Consider the following 24,001-nt stretch of genomic DNA (forward strand, 5'->3'; position numbering starts at 1 on the left):
GAACAGAAGGGCCCGTTGAGCCAGTTTCTCTGACGTAGACAGAATAATCATCTATTTTGGTTTGCAGCAAGCAAGGCAAACTCACAAGTGATTGACAGAAGCCATGGTATCTGGTACAGCACACAGATGATATTGAGAACCTCCATCCTCCAAAAGCCATCACCTTGTCAAGACCTGAGGGAGGAAACATTTAACAGGAAGACTGATTCTGATTAACATGCTGAAGAGCTTGCTTTTTCTATTATCCCATAATTTTCGCTTTTGTCAAAGCATCCTACATCAAAAGTCAACGTACAAGTACAAATCACAGCTTAAATTATGTTTTTCGTCCACAATATCTAGAAAATAATATTCAAGATTAAGAGAATTAGCCTTGAAAAAGGACAAATTAAGTCTTTGGGGAGGCTGTAGTTCACGCTGAATTGCTCCTGAACCACTATATCAGTGAACATAGACATGTCTCAGAATGAGCTTTTTGGTTGTCTGTTTTTGACCTCAGCCACTTTTTTAATGAACCTTTTTCTTAGTGGAGTTTATTGGAGTGGGAAAAGAAAAAGGGTTTCATTTTTGTAGGAAACACTTCAACTTAAAACATACCTAATATGGTGGTACCTGTGGCTGGTCCCAGGGAAGAAGGTATGTTTAGTTAAATATGGAAATGAGGGGAGGGAAAAAGGGGGCACAAGAAACAGGTACTGTGAAACAAAGAAATAGTTTTTAAAAACAACTACTTCATAAACAGTTGATAGCAATATAAAAGTGCCCTAGGTTTGAAATTCCACGTCTCCACGTTAACTGCTTTATAGTGCAAGATCTGTGTTGTGAGACGAAACCTGTGTTATTAGACTTGAGGAATTTATTAAGTTTAAAAAAAAAAAAAAAAGTCAAGCAGTGCCTTATTTACTGCCCATCTGATTCCTTAGGCCAGATACAGGGATCACAATGACTAGTGAATGAGCTAGGACTTAAGATGCATCAAAATCTCTCTTTCAGAAAAAATACCCAGTCATTCCCAAAGTGTCTGATGCTAGACTGAACAATGAAGAACGTTTCAATGAGCTGATTCACTGCTTGCAGAATTCAGATTCAACAGCCCTGTATTTTGCTAAAGTATCTTCAAAGCGGTTGAGGCTATTTTAACAAGTTAATATTGTTCACATTGTATCCTCAATAAGCACAGAAAACAAAAAATCTCAAGGAAGGATCTGAATGTCAAGAACTACTTCTTTAGGTTTACAGTGATCCTTAGGTCAGGCTGGTGCCCTACATATGAGCTAGGGATATAACAACTTCTCATTGCTATTACCATCGATAACAGTGTTCATCACAATTTATTTCAATACAGCCACGCCTAGGTCCTCCAGTGTTAAGTGAGGACTTTCTTGTGATAAGCATTGCAAAAAAGAAACCAAAAAAGTGACGGTGCCTGCAGCAGATAATGTAATTTAAGGTAAACTGTCAGATATTTTCTGTATTGCTGCAAAATTGCTTATTAGTGATTGACCATTACAATGACAACACTACTAAAATTAAGGGGGTGGTGTTGCTGATAAAAGATATACAGAAATTGCTCTAAAGCTTTTCTGTAAGTTCGTACCTCCTTTAGTTGAAGTGTGCGGTATGAAGATGAAATGATTCAAAACCCCTTCCTATTATAGGAAATAATTTGTCAGCAAAGAAAGGATGAGAACAGTTAGAGCAGCCAATGCAAACAACAGGTTTTGCTACACTAATGAACCTAGTTTCATTTTCTTGAGTGTCCCAAACTTTCATTTTATTTTCCAAAAAAGGTACAAAAGAATTCTCAGTCTTGCTCAGAAGATGAATGCAGTGGATCACAGAGATGAAAACCTGAAATTGGTGCTGGATTAAATCATATGATAAACTTTTCAAGTTCTCTGAGATGGACATCCAGAAACTGGTATATGAAACTCTGAACTACTGCAATCCAATGAGCATTGTGAGATAACATTATTTTGTCTAACTGTACATCAACTCATGCACTTAAATCTTGCTGTTTCCATAGCAAGCAAAAAAGGTTCCCATCCATTTTATTCATGGATGTAGCCATTTTTACAGAAAGCTTTGCCTTTGGATAAATGAAGAAAATAAAGCTTTGGGAAGGGAGTATCAGCTTCAAAGAGCAGACTGGGAGACTGCAATTCGTTTTACACTCCTAAGTTTGTGCTGCTTTGGCTTTTGTATTTTAAGATTAGGGGGAAGGTGCAGACAAGAAGCTTTTAAGTATGTCTTTCAACTTAAGAGTGTTTGATTTGGAGATGATCTATACTTTTCAACAGTTGAAACGGTTTTAGAAATGACTGAATTGTACTTAATAGGCTTAATGCACACTGTAAGCACAATGATGAAGTTTTGCATTTCAGACAGTGAAATTAATTAAGGGCAAGAGTCAGAAAAAAAATCTGAAGCCTTAGTTCTGAGAACTCAGCTTGAGTCATCGGGAGAGCTCTGACTTTGAGTGTTAGGTACATTACCCATGAAAAATCAGGCTCTGTGAAGGTGTCTCAAAGTGTAGTCAAATGCTGCTCTCCAAAACATTCACCAAGTATCCTGAAGCGCAAGGAATGAAGGATGAAATATACTGGAGCTGACCACCTAAATTTCACTGAACTTCTATGGGATTTGGGAACTCCTAGCAGGCCATATGAAATCCCAGTGGATGGTTAGGACCCATAATAATTTTCATATTGTGGGATAATTTATATGACTTTATAATATCCTTGTAACTTGGGACCCACAAAAAGTACTTTATTAGTACTTCGGTGGATTAGTTTATTTCATTTCAGAAACCCAATGTTTTAGCTGTTTTTGATATTACAAATATATTGCAAATTTCTATTTTTGTTTAAAACAGATGAATGCAGGCTACAATTGCAAAAATTACAAGATGCTCTTTGAATCTAAAGCCTTCATACATTAAGGAGTTTTACAACAATTTCTATTAGACTTGCTCATATACATTTTTGTTAAGATAGTGCTTTAAATACTAGAAACTGAGCTATGCTAGGACCCCAGAAATTCCTAAGAATATGCAATGTTTTTGCAGCTGTTTCATTAACATAGAGAAGGTTACAGTATTCTAAGAGTTTTCTTATTCTGATTAGTAACAAATCTAATTTATTTTGATTGAAGCAGGGACAGGCTGTTGCTTAATGGAACAATCCTGCATTTATTAAAATGTGTATTTTATTTACTTGAACTGTTATGAAAATAAGCACATGCAAGTACTTCCATGATAGGGTCCACTCAAACTGAAGTGTTTCGCCATCCAGGAAATATTCTGTAGTGTTGCTATTGATAACCTGGAAGCCAGGAAATGTCCAAGCCAATGAACAGGACAGAGTCTGTGGCTCTGACCTCTGGCACCTGTGTGCTTCACCATCTTCTCTTTGCTTGCGAACCTTAAGTAAGGATTCACTTTTCCAGTGCAAACACAGATAGGAGAATTATTCCTTCTGACTTTACATCTTAGGAAGCTTCACTGAGTGATTACCTCCTTCAAACTCTAAAGTATACTTTTGCTGTCATTTTAAGATAGCTTGTAAAAACACAGATCTATGAAGCAGACGTAACACCTGCAATGGGAAATGCAGCCATGACAATCCTTGTGCCTGTAGATCTATTACTGATAATTCCTCTTACAATATTGTTTGTTCACAAATGTTGAAGAACAATCTTCTTTTAAATTATTGTAATAATAAAAATCTATTTTTGCAAACATAGGTTTCTTTGGTTTTTTTAAACAAGACTGTTTCCAGAAGCAAAGAGCTTTATATACTAAGATCTGTCTTCTGCTGTGAACAATAAAAAGTGTCACTGCAAAATTAGCAGAGGAAATAGACAGTTGCCTCATATAAAATGCTGCATTTCTAGTATGTATCCTATCAAGATATTACAGATTGTCAAACACTGTCGAAATACTGAGCAAGTTTCAAAATACACTTCAAGTTTCTGAATGTCAGCTTACTTCTCTTCTTTTCTAGCTGCTTCTGAAGTCACGACCACTATTTACTCCTGTGTCCAGCCAGAGGTCTGTCATGAGTTGTAACAGATAAAACCTTGTGTTACTAAAATAAATTACAGAACTTTGTGTTAGAACTTTCTTCTCAGAGCCATATATCACCCACATCCTAGTCTGGCCAGAAGTAGCACTGAGTAACCAGAGTAACCTATTGTTTTACATTACTAAGGGTATCAGAATTTGAGCATCCATGAAAAAAAACATAGTTAGATGAAAGTGAAATATTACCATACCAATTTATAAAATGGATAAGGAAAGTCAAATAGCTATTTTTATAGTAAGTCACGGAGCAATTTAGTTTGGGGACAGAAAAAACACAAGACTATTTTCCAGTTATTTTTTCTAAATATGATGTATACTTCTCAAAATTCAGAAAGGCCTTCCGTCTTTCTGCCCTACACTAGATTCCTCAACCTGATGTGCAAATTCAGTCAAACAATCCTGTAGAACAGACTTCTTTCCTGAAAATACAGTTGTTAATTCCATCCTAACTATAACTTCAAAGCAGAAAGCATCTGTTCCCTTCAATCTACTGTTTTTCAGCAGTGCCTATCTTACATATTCAAGCTAAACACTTGATTTAAACGACCAGGTCTATGCTATAAATCCTTCCTGATATAATACTTCAAAGAATCACAATCCTAACTGACATTTTTATACCAACAGAAGGAGACTTTATATTTCATTTAGGAAGCTGGGAAAGTTACTGTGGAAGAAAGTCTTTTGCTGCTACAAATTGCAACTCTATTGCAGATTTTGCTAATATAGTGGTATCAGCAAGTCAACCCAGACTTGGTCTTGTTAGAGGGAAAAGACAGGCATGCATAAAAGGTGTAGCATAAGTTATTTTATGCTAAATGAATAGCAGATAACCTACAGTCAATCCATGCCACAGTTATAGATGTCTAAACATCAGGATGCGCTCAGCAGAATCTGAAATGGCACTAAATAGCACAACTTAAAGATCAGGTTTTTTCTGTCTTTGTTTACCCTATACGTGGTTCCCACAGTAAACTGCACAGCTCCTGAACTCTGGCAAGCAAAACAATCTGTGTATTCAGAGGCAAGACAGAGGTAGCTAGCATCCTGAACCTTCCTGTGGGAGTAGGTTTTACTACTGCAGTGAACACTTCACATAGGAGCACTCAAGCCATTTAAAGAATCTATCTTCACGCTCTACTTCATAGTGTAGGCAACATTTTCCTGATTAACATTTAGGAAGAAAATACGCCTTCTGTTTGCTAATGGAAACTGCTTCAGTCTTTTCCTACTATACCACCATTAAAAACCTTCTGTGCTATAGAGGATGAAGGATGGGCTGATCGCAAAGCAATAAAAGTTCTGGATTCCTCCTCCTCATGCTGTTATTTTTAATTCACCCTGCAAGCTGCAGGCACCAAAGACAAAACCTTTCCTTTTTTCCTCCTCAGGAAATAATAGTTGAAAAAGTATGCAAATTCTCCGGATATCTAAGGCAATCCTGAGCAAATGAAACTATTCTTTTGGATGCTTAAGGAACCTTAGCCTAAATCTTAATTATGGAGAAGGGAAAAGAGGTATGGTAAATAGCTACATGTATCAGCTTTACACATATTTAAAATACAGGATGGCTAAGAAAAGCTGTAGCTTTCACCTACTGATGAAAGTCCGAGATGTTTTCACATTTAGAGATGCTCTTGTCATCACAGAAGGAATGGAGAGAGGATTGCTAACAAATTTTTCCTTCCTCCCCACCTCTCTTCAAGTCCGCAGTATTATTAGCAGTTAGGCAGAGGACCCAAGATAGAATACAAGTCACCTTGGACACTGCTGATGTCTGGATGCAACTCTGCCCTGGCACAGCTTCTCTCTTGCAGTAATCTCGTGGCATCGGCGTCATCTGCTCCTGGAACAGACACACTAAGTACAACACAACACAGATACGACAGTTCCCATAAAAGCTGTGTGGCATACATCACTCAGCATAACAAGAAAACTTCTCCTATGCAGGGTTAAAAACCCTTTTTTAAAAATTATTCTTTATGAAAGCAAAGTACAAACCCTCATGTTCATGAAGGGTGAAAGATCAATTCAAATGTCCAGTTAGAAGATGTTCTGCAACACTTGCCAGCAAATTCAAATACAGGGTCTTCCAGCAGATTTGGGAAAGCATGCATGAGCAGAGTCTTCCCTATGAAATACAAATCACTGAGAGGAAGGGGAAAGAAACCGAACTTTTAGAATACACCTAAATCCACTTGCTCCTTTGAGTATCATGAAGGAAGACATCTACTTGTACGCATCTCCTTCTGTTTTGATCTACAGAAATTGCTGGAAAAGGTTTTCCAACTGATTTCAAAACTCAGTAACAGACGTTTTTAAAAAGCAACAACACCCCCCTCCTCATCTGGAAACTAGCTGACAGGGCTAGAAAAGGGTTTCCATCTATCTGAAGTGTTGAACAGTAACCAACACTGTCACCAACTACTACAGAAATTTCTGCCTTTGCTCCTTCCTTGTATGAGAAAGCAGTAATTTTAAATAATAATCATACAGGCTATGGTAGATCAATTACGAGACTAGAGGTTTCATTTTCCAAGAGACGTTGGCAGAAGTTTGACACATGGAAGGCTTTTGAATTTTATAGCAATACTTAACAGCGTGGAATACTCAGGTGATCAAAAAGTCTTGTGTTTCACGTGTGCCAGAAAGGAAGTTAACTCCCTGACACCTAAGACAATTCTCTTCCTTTTCTTCTATTTTTCCCTCTATCACATCATCAAAGCAACACGGTTCAATCAGACTGTGCTTTTAAAATATATACTACCTACTCATTTTCCGTTCATATTCAACAGGACAATATAAAGGTTTTTTTACAGATTAAGAAAGCTTGAACACACTGTTTTGGTTCTCTTCCACTCTTTTTAGGATAGCAGCCATTTATCTTCTGCCAATGATCTTTTCTCCTCCCTCAGAGGATTAAACCACCGCCACTACGACCCATGAAGTTTCTCACTGTATAAAACCAAAATAGTCCACTTAAAATCCTCACTTTAAATAGAATGTTGTTTAACAGTTCACTTTTGAAATTGTTTAAAAGAAAACATTTTTATTCCCTAACGAACTGTGTAATCTGCAATAAATTTCATTAACTCTGCACAACATACACAACTCAGAACAGGTGAAACATGTTAAGTATTGGAAAACTGGTGAAATAAAAGCACCAATGATCTCACAGATTAATAATTCTTTTATTAATAAAATAGTAAAGAATGACAGTTTCAGTAAGTTCAATTTATTAAGTGTGCACATAAATCTGCTTTTTTTAAATGTCAAAATACCCAACTTCTGCCAATTTCAAGTTTCAGTGCTTTGAGCTAAAACACAGGAGCATATCATAGTGAATTCCTCCAACATATTCAGTTTATAAATTTGCTGGCAAAAGAAACACTAGGATTATCAAAGTTTGACCTCCTGTATAACATAGGTTTTGGGCTTCCCCGATTTAACTACTGTTCCAGTCCAGTAACCGGGGGACTTTCTTTAAGAAAAACACCAACACTGCTGTTTCACAGAACACAACCAACAAAATTAATAAGCATCCTACTTCTTGAGTTTCTTTTGAGCAGCCTTCTTCTTGACCATTTGTAACCTCTTCATAGCATTGAGCTGAGATTCCTGAGAAGTCGGGCCTTTCAGGGAGGCTGACTGATTACCCGTATCTGCCGTGGTTTTGCTTGCGCTGCCCCCACTGTTACCTGCAGTCCCGCTGTTGCCGTTCCCACCGCTCACCTGGCTGCTGGTGCTCGGTGTGGTACTGCTGGGACTAGGGAGCCCTACTTTGCTGACATTGTCGCTGCTTACCGATCGGCTAAGAGTGGTTTTCCCCAGTGTCAGAGGTGGAGGAGGTTTCAGCTGAACAGGGTTTGCGCTATTGTTGCCAGAAGCTATTTTTGACCCTAGTCCTGCTTTGGAAGTTGCCAACCCTGACAAACCCACAGGTTTCTGGTTATTTGAAGAAGCTGCAGGTTTTCCACTGGCACTCTGTGCTGTTGATCCCAGTTTGGCAGTTGATGGGTTGGCAGAGGAGGTTTTGGCTGCAAAGGCAGCCCATCCTGTAAGGCCACTGGTTGCTGAAGAGGAAACACTTGTACTGGCTGAGTTCCCCGACATCGCTGCTGAGGTCTAAAAATAAAGAAAGCATTCTTATTATAGTAGCACCTATTTGTGTAACACATCACAGCAGGACTAGATCAAGCCTCTGTTTCAGTTCTTTTCCCAGGACTGCCCAATGGACAATATTTCATCACTGGTCACTACAGTTAAAAGTATTAACAAGAAAAGGAAAGGATGCCAGATGCAGACAGCTTTTGATTTCCCACCCATACAAACCTAATACGAGATTTTCTTCCCTTTCTCCTATACAGCTAACAGGCTATCATATAGCATTGTGATCCCCCCATAAACTCTAAAAGATGATTTAACTGAAGTAACTACAAAAAGCCCAAATTAAAAGTGTTAAAAAGGGAGGCAAGCCATCACCAATTATTGCTTAGTCATTACTCAGTGTGACTTCTTAACAAGATTACAGATTCTCAGACAAAAATCAGACCCTAAGCAATTAGGTACTGCATTTATTACAGTCCATTGGTCAAAGTAGAAGCATTTATACTTTTTTATCTCCTTTCATTCCCTTCCCTTTCCACCTCTTGGTTCCTAGCAGCCTGTACCACAGGCACCATTTAAAAAAAAAAAGTCTCTGACTTCTTTCCTCTATTCTTCCCACAAACCTCCCACAGAGTTTTCTTTGCCTGCAAAGTGCTGCGCATTAACTGCAGTTTCTACACCTTGCCCTATCATCCTCAGTTTTCAGCTGGGGATAATACAGATGTAGAATTATTAAACCAGAGTTATACCACTTGGCAGAGTCAAAACTGAAATGAAAATTCTCTAGTCAACTAATACCCCTTCCATAATATACCCAGACAGTTTCTAAACAGTAAAGATGATGGACAAAATTTGGCATTACTCTTACGACCTGCATAGCCACATAAGTAACTTTGTTGAGGCAAAAAAAGTTCTTCACAAGGGCGAGTTCTTGAGCAACAGCCATTGTATTATTCATGACAGTTCGCATCCACGCAGAGCAATGGCAAGCATAACTTTGAGCACATGAATACATGAACACTCTGAGTTACAGATGTGTTTTCCTAGCTAAGGGTCATGCTTTGTTAGACTACTTTGTTATTTATTATGCTGCTTCTGGTTTACCAACTTTGACCAACTTGTGACAACATTCATTAAATAACTTGGAGAAACAGAAACATGAGGCAATACATGTGAGAAGGAGCAGCCTCCTAAATTAGATCTCACAGAGCCAGCTAGGGTTTCCCTATCACCTTGAGAAGCCCTATAACTACCAAAACATGCATATGTTATTTGACCACACAGAGCAAATAATATATTTTATACAATTATGAGGATTTCTACTTGTATAAAAGATCATTTTAAAAAAATCTCTAGAGTAAATTCTGTCCTCTCCCTTGTAACATAAAAACACAGTCAAAAGCTGGATACTTCAGGGATTCATAGATGAATTGAGGTTTTTATTCCCACTCTTTTAGTGTTAATGTGCTACTCAGTACACAGAGCATAGCAGACTATGGTTCTTGTGAGAAAAGATCAGTCTATGCAGTGAAACAGAAATTCTCCCTCTGGAAAATTTAAGCCACACTACCTTGACTTCTGTTCTTTTGAATGCTAGAAAAGTTGGTGGAGTCTCAGGTTTTAACTTAATTTCTGGTTTCTTGACCAATGGATCCTTCATAGCTGGTGCAACTGAAACCACTGCAGGAGCTGGTTTTTGAGGTGGTTTTTGCGTCTTCTGAGCCTGTATAAGTGGTAGAAAAAAACAAACAAAACAAAACCAGTTGTGGGCCCCATAAGATTGACTGTTAACAAAAAGCATGAGCATTATCAGTTTGCAATCTAGCCTTTACAATTTCAAGCTGAACAGTGCCTAAGAAATAAAGCAATAGGGGATATGGAGATAGTGCTGAGTATAATACTGGACTAGAGTCCAACCAAAAAGCATACTGAACAGAACTTGCTGTTTCAGTGTGGAAAGTGCAGCAGTGTTAGCACTTCGGGAACAGGAAAGCACTGGGCTTTCACAGAAATAGGGCAAAGAAAGGTGAACTTGAAGAAGACAGGGCCATAATCCAGCAGTACTGGGATGTAGGCTGCAGGAGTCTGCTAAGCAGGGGCAGGTGAGAGGGTAGAATTTATGATGAAACAAAAAAGGAAAGAGTATATTAAAGGGAAACACTGAATGGCTGCAATGGCTATCCTGTGCAATAACTGACCTCAGGCAAACATTCCTCTGAATTCAAGGCCTGATGATCATCAGAACAATAATGTACTTCAGTCAGTGAAGATAATTCCTATGTCAGTATCTTACATTGCCTTCTTTTCCTATTTCTTAGTAAAGCCATTTCAACGGAAAACAATTTGCTAAGTTATCATAGGAAGTTTCAAACCATAACACATTTTCTATTGCATAAAAGGGTTTGATTTTAAAATGCCAGAACTAAGGTTGTGTTAACTAATAGTTAATGTTTCGTGCACCTAAAGATGCTTTCTCACTCTGATGTTTGTTTCTCAAAATGAGATGAGTGGGATTCCTTTTGGGATCAGGAATAATTGGCCTGTTTAATCAAGAAATTAACATGCAGATCAATCAAAATAAAGATATTTTTTTTTCTGGAATGTGCTACCCTCAGCTTATTGTTGAGCCTGAGAACACTCAGCACTTAAGATCTGGACTGAAAACAGGAAAACAACTATTCGTGTCCAAGCTGAGAAGAAAACAAACTGCAGGGCTATTTGCTAGACATGTACTAAAACTGAGTGTCACCTAAAATTAAAAAAAAAAGTTTTCAACTCTTGCTTATCAAGTAGAAAATAATCCTATTTCACTCTTCTTTGCTCAACTCCCACTTTTAAAAAGGCATTGTTCAAGAAGCATGTAACAGAATACTCTTTGAGATGCTACATTAAAAAAACCAGCTGCAGCAAGGGAAGCACTGCTGAGAAAAATGGTTCTTCAACATGCTTCCAAAGATTTCTGCAACCTATAAATTAATCTACATATTAGAAACAGCCTGCTGTATTCAAATAGCACTCATACGAGACAAAAAACTGACTCCTACCATTCTCTTCATCTGCCTGGTACAGCGGGCACAATACCACACAAGTCGAGGATCATTTACTTCCTTGTCTGTCACCTGAGGTTTATGGCAATCCTGGTGGTAGAGATTATGGCACTCCTGACACTCCACTAGCTGATTCCCAAAAATAACTGTCATTTGCCTGCAGAGAAAATAGTTAAGAACAGATTATGGGAGAAAGCCCTTAAAGGATTATCCAATTGTTGCAAGTTTTGCAAGGCTTAAGATAAAAACTAAAAATATTTTTGCTTTGACATATATTTTGTACCTGTGGCAAATGAAATGTATTCCTTTTCTTCCTGTATGAGTTCTTTCTAACAGATATTTCTAGAAATTTTGTATTTTTTAAAGGTAAATTCTCTCATGAAAATCTAAAACTTTTATACTATTAAACATGTGTATATGACACTTGATTTCCTCATTTGGTTTTTATATTAGAAATTTAAGTCTCACCTGCTTTGCTTCACCTGGGGATTTTATAGATACTTCACTGTATACCAATTATGACTTCCTTGTTATATTAGCATATAAAGACTTAGTCTACATTTGGATAATTTTGCTGTAAGCTGTAGAGCAATACAGTTCGAGAACAAATAATTTCTCAATGACAAGCCTGTGAGAGTGCTTTCTGCTACAGGATTTAAAAGCATCATCATCCAAGCTGTATACGACTTTAAAGATGTGTTATTAGCCATCCTTTTGGTCCCTACTACTCAAACAGACACTTGGAATTCAAAGTAATACCAGAATCATGGAAAGATGGAATAGAAAGGATTAACTGTGCAGTCTTGCCTTGAAGCAAACATGTAAGCTGGTGATGAGGACTTAATTTTGCGTGGGCCTCTGGTGAAAGTAATCGCACTGTATAAATGACAAATTAGTGATATACATATGACTGGAAGTATGTCTGTGAATTAGTCAATACCATTTTCCTAATGATTTCTTCTTTCAGATGACAAATCAGGCTATTTAATTGCTAAGCTGCTTTTGCTGATATCCTTGAGGAGCAGGTATCCAGGTAACCATGGAAACTCTATTTGTAGATGGGTGGGGAAAGGTAATACCTTATTTCTTTACATAACAGGAAAATGAAGTCTGAAGGTATTGTGCATAGAGATACCGGAACATTTTCTAAGAAATATTTATCTTTCAAATGGGCTATTTCAAAACAGAGGGAAAAACCTTTCTGAAATTACAGGGCCTATTATTTTAGATGCAGAGTATTTCAAAAGCTGTTTTGTTTGTTTGTTATTTCTAAATAAATTGGGTCAGAACAAAGCAGTGATGTTTCAACCCAATGTCTACATGCCCAGAAACAAGTTAAGCTGACAAACAAACCTAATGATTTTTTAACTTCAGAAAACAAACAGAGAGTATTCATAAAAAAATAAGGTTGTTCTTTCAAAGCCAAGCTTTTTAAATAACATATATTTTGGGGTTTTTTTTTTTTATATAGTTCACTATCATCTGCAAACTGCACATATTATTTCTTCTTCCTATAACTGAGGTGCCGTATAACTAGTGAGTCTTGTTTTAGTAAGTTCTGCGGGTATTGGAGTTACTTTTAAATTCCTTCTCTTGTTATGCCTAAGTTGGTATAAAAGAACAAGAAGAAAACCATCACAGGCATCAACGTTCAAGACTCCTAATCATTGTGACAATACATTTGACACTTAGCAAATCTTGAAGACACTTAGTGTCTCTACTTTAGTTTTTACATCTATAAAAAGGAATAATTAATATTCAATAGCACAGCTGAGTTCTTGTTGTTGTCTTCTTAAACAATATAAAGCCTTTGGTTATGAACCCCACCTACTCTGCAATCAGACATGGCACTTTCATTCACAAATGACTGAATAATTGATTGAGTTATTTTACAGAGTATCCAGTGCTTTTTATATTTCGTATGCACTGGGATGTTATTATTTCAGCTCAAGGTGGCCACTTGCAAGAAAGGTCCACACGTTGAAAGCTGAGCCGTAAATAGAGGAATACCGTCTAACCAATATATTGAGAAAGTCTGAGGCATGAGCACTCTGAAAAACATCCTGTCTAGAGTGAGCTGGGGATTGAGAATCACATGACATCACTTTCAGCAGGTTTCATGTAAAATAAAATCAAATCCTGAGTGCTGGGTGACTGTTACAGTCTCTAATGGGTTGCTTCTTTCCCTGCTGTGCTTTTCCCTCCCTCTGGCACCAGCTTAATAAGAGCTATTTCAGTTAGCCAGGACAGATGCATCTTTTGCAAGAGCACTATGAATTTGTGACCACAACTAGCTAGAAGCAACACCTTCAGCAGCCAGGTTAAACATTGATTATGGAACAGCTAATGGAACCACATATCTGGCCCATGCTTTTCAAAGCAAAGTCTTGGCCACGCTAGGCACAGTAGTTGCCCTTTCTTCCTTTACTTTGCAGGCATTTCTTCTTATGAAGAAAGGTAGAATTGAAATATTTCATACTTCAAATATTTTAAATGTTATTCCTTTTCCAATGTCTATAATAAGAAATTAAACATCTGAGATAACGCATGGGAATAGTGTGACATGAAATCTCATAAGTCCACAATTGTTTAACACTGTAATCAGCTATAGCAATGGAAATTTAACCTCCATGGACTGGAGACACCTCCTTATCTGCACAGCAGGAACGATCATGGAAATGACTGAAGAACAGACTTGTAAAGCACCATTTCCCAACTGGCTCAAGTTGAGCTAAAATGCATACTGCTACCAAAAGGCCAGTCCCATCTTCCTCTCTGTCCTGGCTCTATATTCCAGCATTGACACGTGTGCCAACATATGTATTTACACTCACTAAGCTGTCTGAAACCTAAATCTACTGAAAAACCCAAGTGGAGAACTGACCCAGAAGCTGACTTAGCTGATCACAAACCTGTGTGGGTAATACACCCCTTAAAGAGAACATGAAAGGAGGTACAACTGAGAGAGTCAAACTGTTCCTTCTGGCCGCAGTGGGGACTTACAAGGATATAAATCATCTGTGAAACCAAATCCTGATTCAAGTGATTTGATCCCAGAGTGCATATTCAAAATTGTGTTTTATAATTCTGCTAACACTAAATGTATTGTCAACAGGATGTTACTAAGATCCAATTTTTGATCCCTTACTGAAAAGTAAAAAGGACCTATATTGATCGCAAGATATATTTATGCTGTTAAGTGAAAAAGCATGGTTTTGTGTAAACTAACATCAAATGATTATGAACAGAGGAGCAATGCATACAGATCTCAACAGTGCCACTAAAAACGTTTTCAGAAGAGAACTGATTTTAAAAAAATTGCTTATCATTAGTCAGTAATATTTTAACTTGTTTTCAAATAATTAAAAATCAGTATTTGTCACAGGTTTTGCATGTTGTCTAGCGCTATTATTTTTCACATGGCCTTTCCTAAAGAAAAGTAAGTTTTCTCAGTAAAGGCTCCATTTTCAAGAAGCCATTCTTATTCATGAAGGACACTTAAATTATTATTATTAAATTGGATGTCTGTTTAAGTGATTTCTAGAATAAAAATTGCAGGGAGCATTAACTCAGTAGTGTACAGAGAAAAATAAAGCACAGGTAAGTAGAGAATTGCAATGAATCAACGTTGACTTACCTGCAAACCACACAGGCTAATCCCATTTCCATAGCAAAGTCATCAGCACTGGTTTCCTCAAAGCTAGATAAATCAGGCATGGATAAATCCTTGCTCGTTTGAACCGTAATAGGAGAGGAACGAGCCTCTTGCTTCTCTAGCCTGGGCTTCTTCGGTGCATCACCTCCTTCAGGAGTATCCCCTTTTACCTATTACACAAACACACACAGAATGTGAAAATGCAAAAAGTTAATGGATATTATTGAAATGAAAAAATGACTGGAACAATTAGGTTACTTTACACAGCATACATGTAATGTTTTCCTTAGATAAATATTTTCTCCAAAATATTTATGAACTAGAAGCTCAAGTCCACTTTTTGTACCTCACCTCAAAAATCACAGAATCATAGAATGTATTGGGTTGGAAGGGACCTTTAAAGATCATCCAGTCCAAGCCCCCTGCAGTAAGTAGGGACAATGTTACTAGATCAGGTTGCTCAGAGCCCCATCAGGCCTCACCTTGAATATCTCCAGGGATGGAGCCTCCATCATTTCTCTGGTCAACCTCTTCCAGCAATCTACCACCCTCATATTGAAGAACTTTTTCCTTATATCCAACCTAAATTTACCCTTTTCTAGTTTAAAACCATTACCCCTCATCCTATTGCTACATGCCCTAATGAACAGCTCTTCCACAGATTTCTTATAGGCACCTTTCAGGTACCAGAAGGTCGCTATAAGGTCCCCCTGGAGCCTTCTCTTCTCCAGGCTGAACAACCCCAACTCTCTCAGCCTGTCTTTGTAGGAGAGGTGCTCCAGTCCTCTGATCATCTTTGTGGCCCTCCTCTGGACGTGCTGCAGCACTTCAATATCCTTTTTGTGCTGGGGACTCCAAAGCTGAACGCAGTACTCCAGGTTAGGTCTCACCAGAGCAGAGTAGAGGGGCAGAATCACCTCCCTTGATCTGCTGGCCACACTTTTTGATGCAGCCCAGGATACGATTTGAGAAGCCCACATTTCAGCTTGTTACATTTTAGTAACCTCTTGTTATCGAGATATTTAAAACATAGAATCGTTTAGGTTGGAAGGGACCTATAAAAGTAATCTATTCCAAAACCTCTACAGTGAACAAGGGAAAGATTCACAGAATAATTACTTCTGTTGGATTCCCAAAACAGCAACAATATTGGATAGTTCAGCTTACAGGCTGTGCTCAATTAGATAAGGTGATGTACAGAGGTTAAAAAGGAGAGCTTTTGTCTAAAATATCTTCAAGTTTATTAACAAAGTTATTTCATTGTAGATCAAAAATTACTTACTTTATCAGCAGATCTCTTTTCTGCTTCTTTTTTCACCTTTTCTGTTGCAGTGGGCTTGCCATTGTTATTGCCAGAAGGCAAGCTAGAAGAAGTTTTAGGCTCTTGCTTACTGGAAATAGGCTTGGTAACAGATACTTTTGGTTGCTCTACTTCCTAAAACAGAAACAAAAATTGAAGGCAAACCCTACACTTGAGTCACTTTCTAGTTTGCAATTAGTTAGATAACAAGTTAGGCAAACACGACATACAACATTCATTGCCTATATATACACTTTTTAAAAAAACATTTCTTAAATATCTTCATATCACATCAACAAATTAGTGTGTTTAAGCTGCATTCAATTATTAAAACCTCCCCTTATCATTCACCTTCCAGAGGAAAAGGTGCTCTTTTTCCAAAGACAGACCCTCTTTGGAACATTAACTAAAAAGTAAAACTTTTCTGCTTTTAAAATTCAAAGAGATAATGAACACAAATTTTCAGATAGTTGAGGAAAAAATTATATATAAGCTGAAAACACAACCTGACACCTGATTTCTCATGTCACCAGATATCAATACTTCATTCCCTCATTAAGAAAAATGTTGATCCCTGCTTAATCAATAGTTCTTATTAATGATGCATTAGTGTCAGCAATGGATAATAAGCAAATGAGAGTAAAAGAGTGGTTAAACACAGCAATGTGCATGAGCAAGGTACTCAGTAAGAAGGCAGTAGTTCTCTGCTGTACACTGGGACAGGTCCTCAGCCCTAAGCTTCAGCCTCTACTCTCCCTGCCAGTTTGCTGACTTCCTGTTGCATCCAGAGTCAGAAATGGATTTCCTGATCTGCCCAACTGTGGTAATCCTGTGCTCCTTACTCTGTTGTTGGATTTCATGGTCAACCACAAATTCATCCTGCAGCCTGGGAATTCAAGGAAATGAATTATTTGCCATTTCTGAGCTTTGCAGTCCAGCTGATACTGGAGACACACTGAAAAGAGAGGAACAAAAGATTTCTTCCTCTGGCCTGAGCCTTGGTCTCACCTAAGGGCAGGGGACTACCAGCAGAGCTGTTACTAGAACTGGCTTCCCAAGCCTCTTTGTACTATTGTTCAGTTCCCTGCTTCCTCTTTAAACTACAAATCAATGCTGCTTTGAGCTCTAACACAGAGGGCCCCTGAAAGTTTTGAGATCTGTGTTAGAGGGAACTCCAGTTTAGGTTTCAGGGAGTTAACAAGTTGAATAGAAAGGACATTACAAGCATCACATATCCAGTAGCAGTAATAGTGCCTTTTAGTTATTCAGAACCACATACACATAGAAATGAAACATTAGCAATGCATCAGCATATGGACCATCATTAGAGCATACCAGGGTGACTTCTAGAGATCCTAGGGGAGAACACTACCTTATTATTCATATGGCAATATGTAACAATATGAGGATGTTCCCACTTGGTTATTTCCATACACTAATCTCAGATTCAAGTATTCTCTCTAGCAGGTGTTTAGCAATTTGCTCGAAATGAAAATAATGTTTGTCCATTGGATGGTGATGGTTTCAGCCTGCAAATGATTTCTGCTTTGAACCATTTGGTGTTTTTCATTCTCATATGACTTGATCAACAGAATTTCAAGAAAAGACATCCAGCTTTATGAGTAAATAGCTTGTTTTGTTTCATATTTATATATGTCAAAAATAACGTACATTTTAAAGACCTTTTAGCTCTGATTATAACTGAAGAAATCAATAATTTTGGGTTCATCTTGGATAGCATGTATGATAGCTTATTAACAAAAATGCCAAAATCAATATAAAAGTGAATACAAGAAGTACTATTACAAAGTCATGACGCTTGCATTTGGCACTTGAATATCTCTTTTATAGGTCTTGATACATCAAGAGATCTTTTTTCGTTAACTTCAATTAATCAAACAGATTAAGAGGAATGATGAATATGAACATTCCATAATCACTTTTCCCCCCCAATTTCTGATTCTCTTTTTTAACTTTTCAGATATAAAAGACAAACCAGAAATAGCAAGAGCTTTAAAAAGGCATACAAAAATGACCCATGCTCTCTAATACCAATACCTTCTGAGATGGACGATAGCTTGAGTCAGTTCCTCTGGCCAAAGACTCATCAAGAAGTGCTTTCAGCTTTTCAGCAGAGTCCTTACTTTTCGAATGCAAGAAGCCCAGGGCTTTCAAAAAAATGGGATCAAGTTCCAAGTTCACTGTAGCAGCCATAGTGGTATCTCTGGAAGGAAAAAAAAAAACCCAACAATGACAACTTTATTCATATGGAGCATAACTCAAACAGCACATGACTAACTATCTCACAGCAGTTTTGTTTTGTTTTGTTTTGTTTTTTTATAAAATGAAATTATATTAAATCACAGCAAGGATGATATGTGAATTAATTGTCATCATCAGAAGATGACCGATTGTAAACGTCAGAGCTGTAGAATCTGAATGTGGCTTTACATCTGAAATGATGCCAAACTCTTTTTTTGGTATGATCAGAAACTAAATTCATCATACTTATATGAAAAAAACCAAATATTCCATATTCTCGATATACCACACATACAGAATATTTAAAAGTATGCAAAATAAGTGTAAACTTCACGGAAAGCAATTACTAACCTTCTCCTTAACATTATTTGCACATACAGTGATTTCTATCTCATTGTTCATTTAAGAATAACAAAGAAAAATAACTTGTAGAAAACTTAACTTTTGAAACTTTGAAAATAACAGCTCATTGTAACATAAAACATAAAAGAGATAAAACAGTTACTATACAATTTCATATATATATTTAAAATCTGAAAAAATATTGTCCATTTTTAAATTCAGCTGAAAGAGTGAGAAAATTTGTAACACAGATGGTGATTTATCCAAGTACCCTTGTGATAGCTTAGGTTTTCACGTCAAGTAATGACTATCCAGAGCTCAAAGATGCCATAGTGTCAATGTAAATGGAAGAAAGTGAGGAAAAGGGTAGAATGGATTTTTTTTAAAGTTTGCCTCACAGCAATACAGTCCTACACTCTGGAGTCTTCTCCATTATTTTCTTTAACAAAATCTCTATGAAATTGCATTTATATCAGAAATTGTCCCTACAAAGACAGATACCTCTCTAACTTAACCAGTAATTAACAACTAATAATTTAACAACTAACTTGGGAAGGGAAGCTTCCCGCTCTTTTCTAAAATGGATGAGAAGTGGTATTATTAATAAACACTTCAAGTCTCATTTGAAACACATCAGGATGTTTACTTTTTTATACATTGATCCATAAGACATTCTTGAAAAGACTTTCATCAGTTCTGCTCAAAAGCACTGCCGGGACAGTTTTTTCAGCTGAAGCCTCCAAGGTTTTGTCTGATTAATTCCTTTTGATATTCAGGCAGTGAACTTTTACCTTTGGCCAAAACACCAGCAGTGGCAGCCTGCTCCCTCAACACTTGCCTAGAAGTCTCCAGGAACCTTTATCTCATGCTGAGCTTTCACGAGACACCAGAGAATCATTCGACTAAAATCATCAGGGAGTTTGACATACAGTAGACTTCATAGGGATTTCATCAATGGACCCAGCAGAGAGTTAAGAATCCTCTTCAAGAGCCTCTTCTCTCTTCCTTAATCTTTGCTACTTGTCAAACCATTTTCTGGTGGTCACAGAACTTCTGCAAGTAAGTACTACACACCAGTTACTCTGCTTTTTCACTGATCAAGCAGAGACTGCGCTGCAAGCCCCATCCAGCCAACTCAGCCTCTCTGATGTTTACTAAAAGTTAATTCAATGCATGGGGAAAGCACATATCCTCTTTTTTATGTATCTACCTCTGATAAATTTTTACGCTGTTCCTGAGTTCTGAAAGTATGCCCTCTCTTAATTTTCTTTGTTCTGTGAATATGTCTTTCAAGTCTCAGTACCATATAATCCTAAATTAGGACTCTGCTAAATCCTCTGTTGGATGAAAACAGCAGAATTAAACCATCAATTTCAGAAATTTGGAATAAATTCCTGTCAAAAAAAAATCCTTTATTTTCGAGGTTTCTTCTAGGAATATATGCTTCTGTACGTAAAGAATAGGTAGCCTCAACAGTCATTAGCAGCCAATTCACAGAATCATAGAATACCAGGTTGGAAGGGATCACAAGGATCATCTAGTCCAACCATCCAATTTAGGATGCCTGTATTATTTAGAGAATGAGTGTAAGCATACTAATTCCATTTTCATCTTTCTGAAGGTTAATACTTTCCAGATTTATTTCTGGCTCTAGCTTTGTAAAGGTATCTATTGTAAAGGAACTGTTAAAAAAAAATCACATTTAAAAGGGTTCTCTGGATTTATTTATTTGTATATGAAATTGCAGCAATTCTTTCTGTGTTCTCAAGAGGTTACTGCAGTTATAACTAATACATCACGAGAAATTTCTCACAAGAAGGGAGGGAAACTGTGTTAAACAGCTCAAGTATGCTCAGTTTAGACATATACTGTCTTAAAAATAGCATCATCTGAAAAAGATAAATTGATAAATATAGCCTCCTTACTGGACCACAAAAACACAACTGTCAAACAGGCCAATAGCAATAACTGCTCTGGTCCAAAAGGCAAATTACTGCTTTTGGCAGTGGCCTTTTCCAGATGTTTACAGATCAGAACAGTGGTTTGATACTTATAAACCCAAGATCCAGTTACATTCATTCATGTTTTCTTTCATAAACTGCTTCTCTGATGGTGAAGTCAAGGTATAGCAACTTGAAAGCCTTGGAACAAGAACAGTACGGTGTCTTAACCATGATGCCATAGGTTATGGCATGGTTCTGCACAAAAGTACTCCTTGACTTTCTTGTTGAAAGTGGAATCTTTGTACAGAAAATAATTCCAATGTTTTTTAGGAAAAAGACACAGGAAAAGAGTGAGTAGGACACTGTCTTTTATGTAGCCTATAATGCACTTGTGAGATTAGAGGGCTGTGCTATAAGCCTCAAACTCAGAGCAGAACTGGTTTTCACAAAGTAGTAACTGAAAAGAACACACAGGCAAGTCATGGAGCAGGGACAGGAACTCAAGCACTGCCACTATCAACTAAGCATTAGCCCATGAGCCCACCCCTGAAAGCACCATTCACAAATTAGGTCTCTTTTTGACACTTCTTCACTATGGTATAAGAACTACTTGATGACAGGTAGGCAAGACCAAACGTAACTCTCTGAAGTAAGCAAGCTAATACTAAAAATCCTACAGTGGACAATCCTGGAGTAACCTCCCAGCACAGACTACTCCGAGTGGTTTAAATCCCCACGGGGGAAAAAAAAAGTTAATTGGTGGGTTGTTGTTCTTAAAACATCGAAGAATTTTTTGAGCCTCCCATTTCTTGAGCATACTGTTTTCTGCCATATCCATACAAACTTAATAGAGCACTGCACAGAATATGTGATCTTACAATTTAATAGACATTTTTGATTTCTGGGGTGTAAAAGCGCCTTTATTTTCATTTATTTGCCAGCCATTATTTTGCATGCCTACATATGTATTATCTTATTCATGATCACTCTCAGTTAAAGGGATTTACTTACATTATATTTTCAGCTATGGTCATATTTTCATCTGTCTGTTTCTGAACTACTTCTATTATTTTCTGAGACAGGTGTAAAATTGAAGATATTTTCCCAAGCAAGTATGCACCTTTGGCTTACAGTGTAATTAACAAACCCATTCTTTATAAACTCAGCAATACTTTTATTTTTCACTGTCACTGATGATTAAAAGGACATTCACTCACATATCCTTCTCAGCTATCTTCAACACCTGTAACACTTAACTTAAAACCCAGTAACATGAATCAGTAGCATAAAATTCCTTCCAATGCACTGCACTGCGTTCATTAAGAATTAATTTCACTTACTACCATAATAACAATTCACCTTTTTTCCCCACCTTTTGGATTCTTCTGTTCCACAAGATTTTATCTACCCAACTAATCTAATAACTGTAATGTGGCAGATTTTGCTAATTTACCAATAATGTCTTTTTCAGATCACTTTCAGATTTAATATAGGTCTTAAGAAAGTAGATTGAAGAAAATCTTAAAAGCAGGAAAAACTGAACTTCTATTTTCAGCTTTTATTTTAGTGTTAATCAGGACTTGATTCATGACAACATAATTTCTCAGTTATCTCTCATGAGGGATATTTCAAAACTCACACGCTTTAGTAGTCCAGACAACTGTATTAATCAGAACAATGGTATTAATCAGTTCTTATTTATTTAACATCTTCTCTGAAGAATTTTAGAAGACTGGAATAAAATCCTTCTGCTATGGAGTTACTAGTACTGGTATTTTTCATTTTACATTCTATTCTACAGCATACTGTACATTTAAATTAGTATTTCAATCAATATCACAGTAATGTGTTTAGCCATAATGTCTAAGATCACATTGTTGCCTTATATTTGGTGTTTTCCACTCCTCACAAACAGTACATTATTTAAGCGTCTTAGAATCATTCAGTTTGGAAGGGACCCCAAGTGGTCATCCTGTGCACCCTCCTGATCAAAGTTAACACTGAATTCAGATCAGCTTGCCCAGGACTGTTGTCCAGTTGGATCATAAAAATCTCCAAAGAGAGGAATGTGACAAACCTTCTTGGCAACCTGTCCCAATCTCTAACTGTCTCCATTTCCTTACATCGAATTGGAACCTCTCCTGTTTCAGCTTGTGCTGTCTCTCATTCCTCTGCAATGTACCCAAGTAGAAAGAAAGGCTCTATCTCCTCAATATATAGACCTTTCCTCCTCTCTTAGGCATATAAAGGCTTCTATTAGATCACCTGAAGCCCATGGTAGATGACATCCAACAGTCTCATCTTCAGATCTAGTTATTTTATCACAGAGGACAATACAATCAGCCATGATTTATTCATGGTAGATCCCAAGCTGGCTATTCCCAGTCACCACTTTCCCCTTCTCATGCCTACAAATGGCTTCCTCCATGATCTTTCCACAAGTGGAAGGAGTGAGGCTGATCTGCTTGTAGTTCTCTGGATTGTCCTTCTTGAAGATGAATGTGAAATTTGCCTTTCTCCAGTCTTCGGGGATCTCCCCTAATGTCATGGCCTTTCAAAGATGGCAGAATAGCTTTGTGAAGATGCTGTCAGCTCTCAGCACCCTTGAGTGCAGTCCACCTGGGCCCATAGACTTGTCAGCTAAACAATCCCTGCTTTAGTCCTCATCCACAACTTGCAGTTCCTTCTCTCCTTGAGCCCTGCCTTGTGACAAAAGGCCTGGGAGACCGTAGTGGTGAAGTCTGAGGCAAAGACACCATTCACTACCTCGCCCTTGTCTGTGTCTGCTGCCACTAAGACACTTGTCTGACTCAGCAGCAGCACCATATTTTTCCTTGTGAATCCTTTTCCTGATAAACTCCATCTCATTACCATTGACATCTCTAGCTTAGCTTTGGCTTTCCTAACATCATCCCCACATGCCTAGGCAATATTTCTACATTCTTCCTTTGGAGTGTGTGGCTTCACTTCTGCCTTTTGTATATGTCCCTGTTGCATATGTCCTTCATACATGTCCCTTTTCCTATTGCATCTGCCTTACCTTTCTACGATCTCATGAATAGTTGCGCTGCCACAAAAATCAGTTTTATAAAACACATTAACATAAATGAGACAATCATACCTAGGCAACTGAGATTTGCTAATCCTTGTTACCACCAAGCTTTAATATTCTGCAAAAGATGCTGTTTAAATGGATGTCACTGTTCACTGGTTTAAGTCACTGGTAAAGTGATTATATCTCCATTATTGTTTTCATCTTTCCCT

The 24,001-nt window shown here is 37.5% G+C and overlaps 1 protein-coding gene across 1 annotated transcript; it reads right to left on the reverse strand.

Annotated features, from left to right (window-relative positions):
• Positions 1 to 7,559: 7,559 nt before the first annotated feature.
• INTS12 (integrator complex subunit 12) lies at positions 7,560 to 18,408 on the reverse strand. The gene is made up of 6 exons (XM_010184212.1): positions 18,249 to 18,408; positions 16,173 to 16,325; positions 14,873 to 15,060; positions 11,233 to 11,392; positions 9,759 to 9,911; positions 7,560 to 8,206 (listed from the first exon to the last, which is right to left on the reverse strand). Exons 1-6 carry the CDS (start codon positions 18,402 to 18,404, stop codon positions 7,625 to 7,627), a joined length of 1,392 nt encoding a protein of 463 aa, XP_010182514.1. The 5' UTR covers positions 18,405 to 18,408; the 3' UTR covers positions 7,560 to 7,624.
• Positions 18,409 to 24,001: the final 5,593 nt, after the last annotated feature.

The sequence above is a fragment of the Mesitornis unicolor genome, unplaced genomic scaffold, assembly GCF_000695765.1.
Source record: "Mesitornis unicolor isolate BGI_N332 unplaced genomic scaffold, ASM69576v1 scaffold12255, whole genome shotgun sequence".
In the NCBI taxonomy this organism is placed as follows: domain Eukaryota; kingdom Metazoa; phylum Chordata; class Aves; order Mesitornithiformes; family Mesitornithidae; genus Mesitornis; species Mesitornis unicolor.

Coding starts and splice junctions, on each gene's coding strand:
- INTS12 (XM_010184212.1), bottom strand. CDS start 18,404: ATGGCTGCTACAGTGAACTTGGAACTTGATCCCATTTTTTTGAAAGCC. Junction 16,326..18,248: donor GCTATCGTCCATCTCAGAAG/GTATTGGTATTA, acceptor TTTCTGTTTTAG/GAAGTAGAGCAACCAAAAGT. Junction 9,912..11,232: donor CCAGGCAGATGAAGAGAATG/GTAGGAGTCAGT, acceptor CCACTTATACAG/GCTCAGAAGACGCAAAAACC.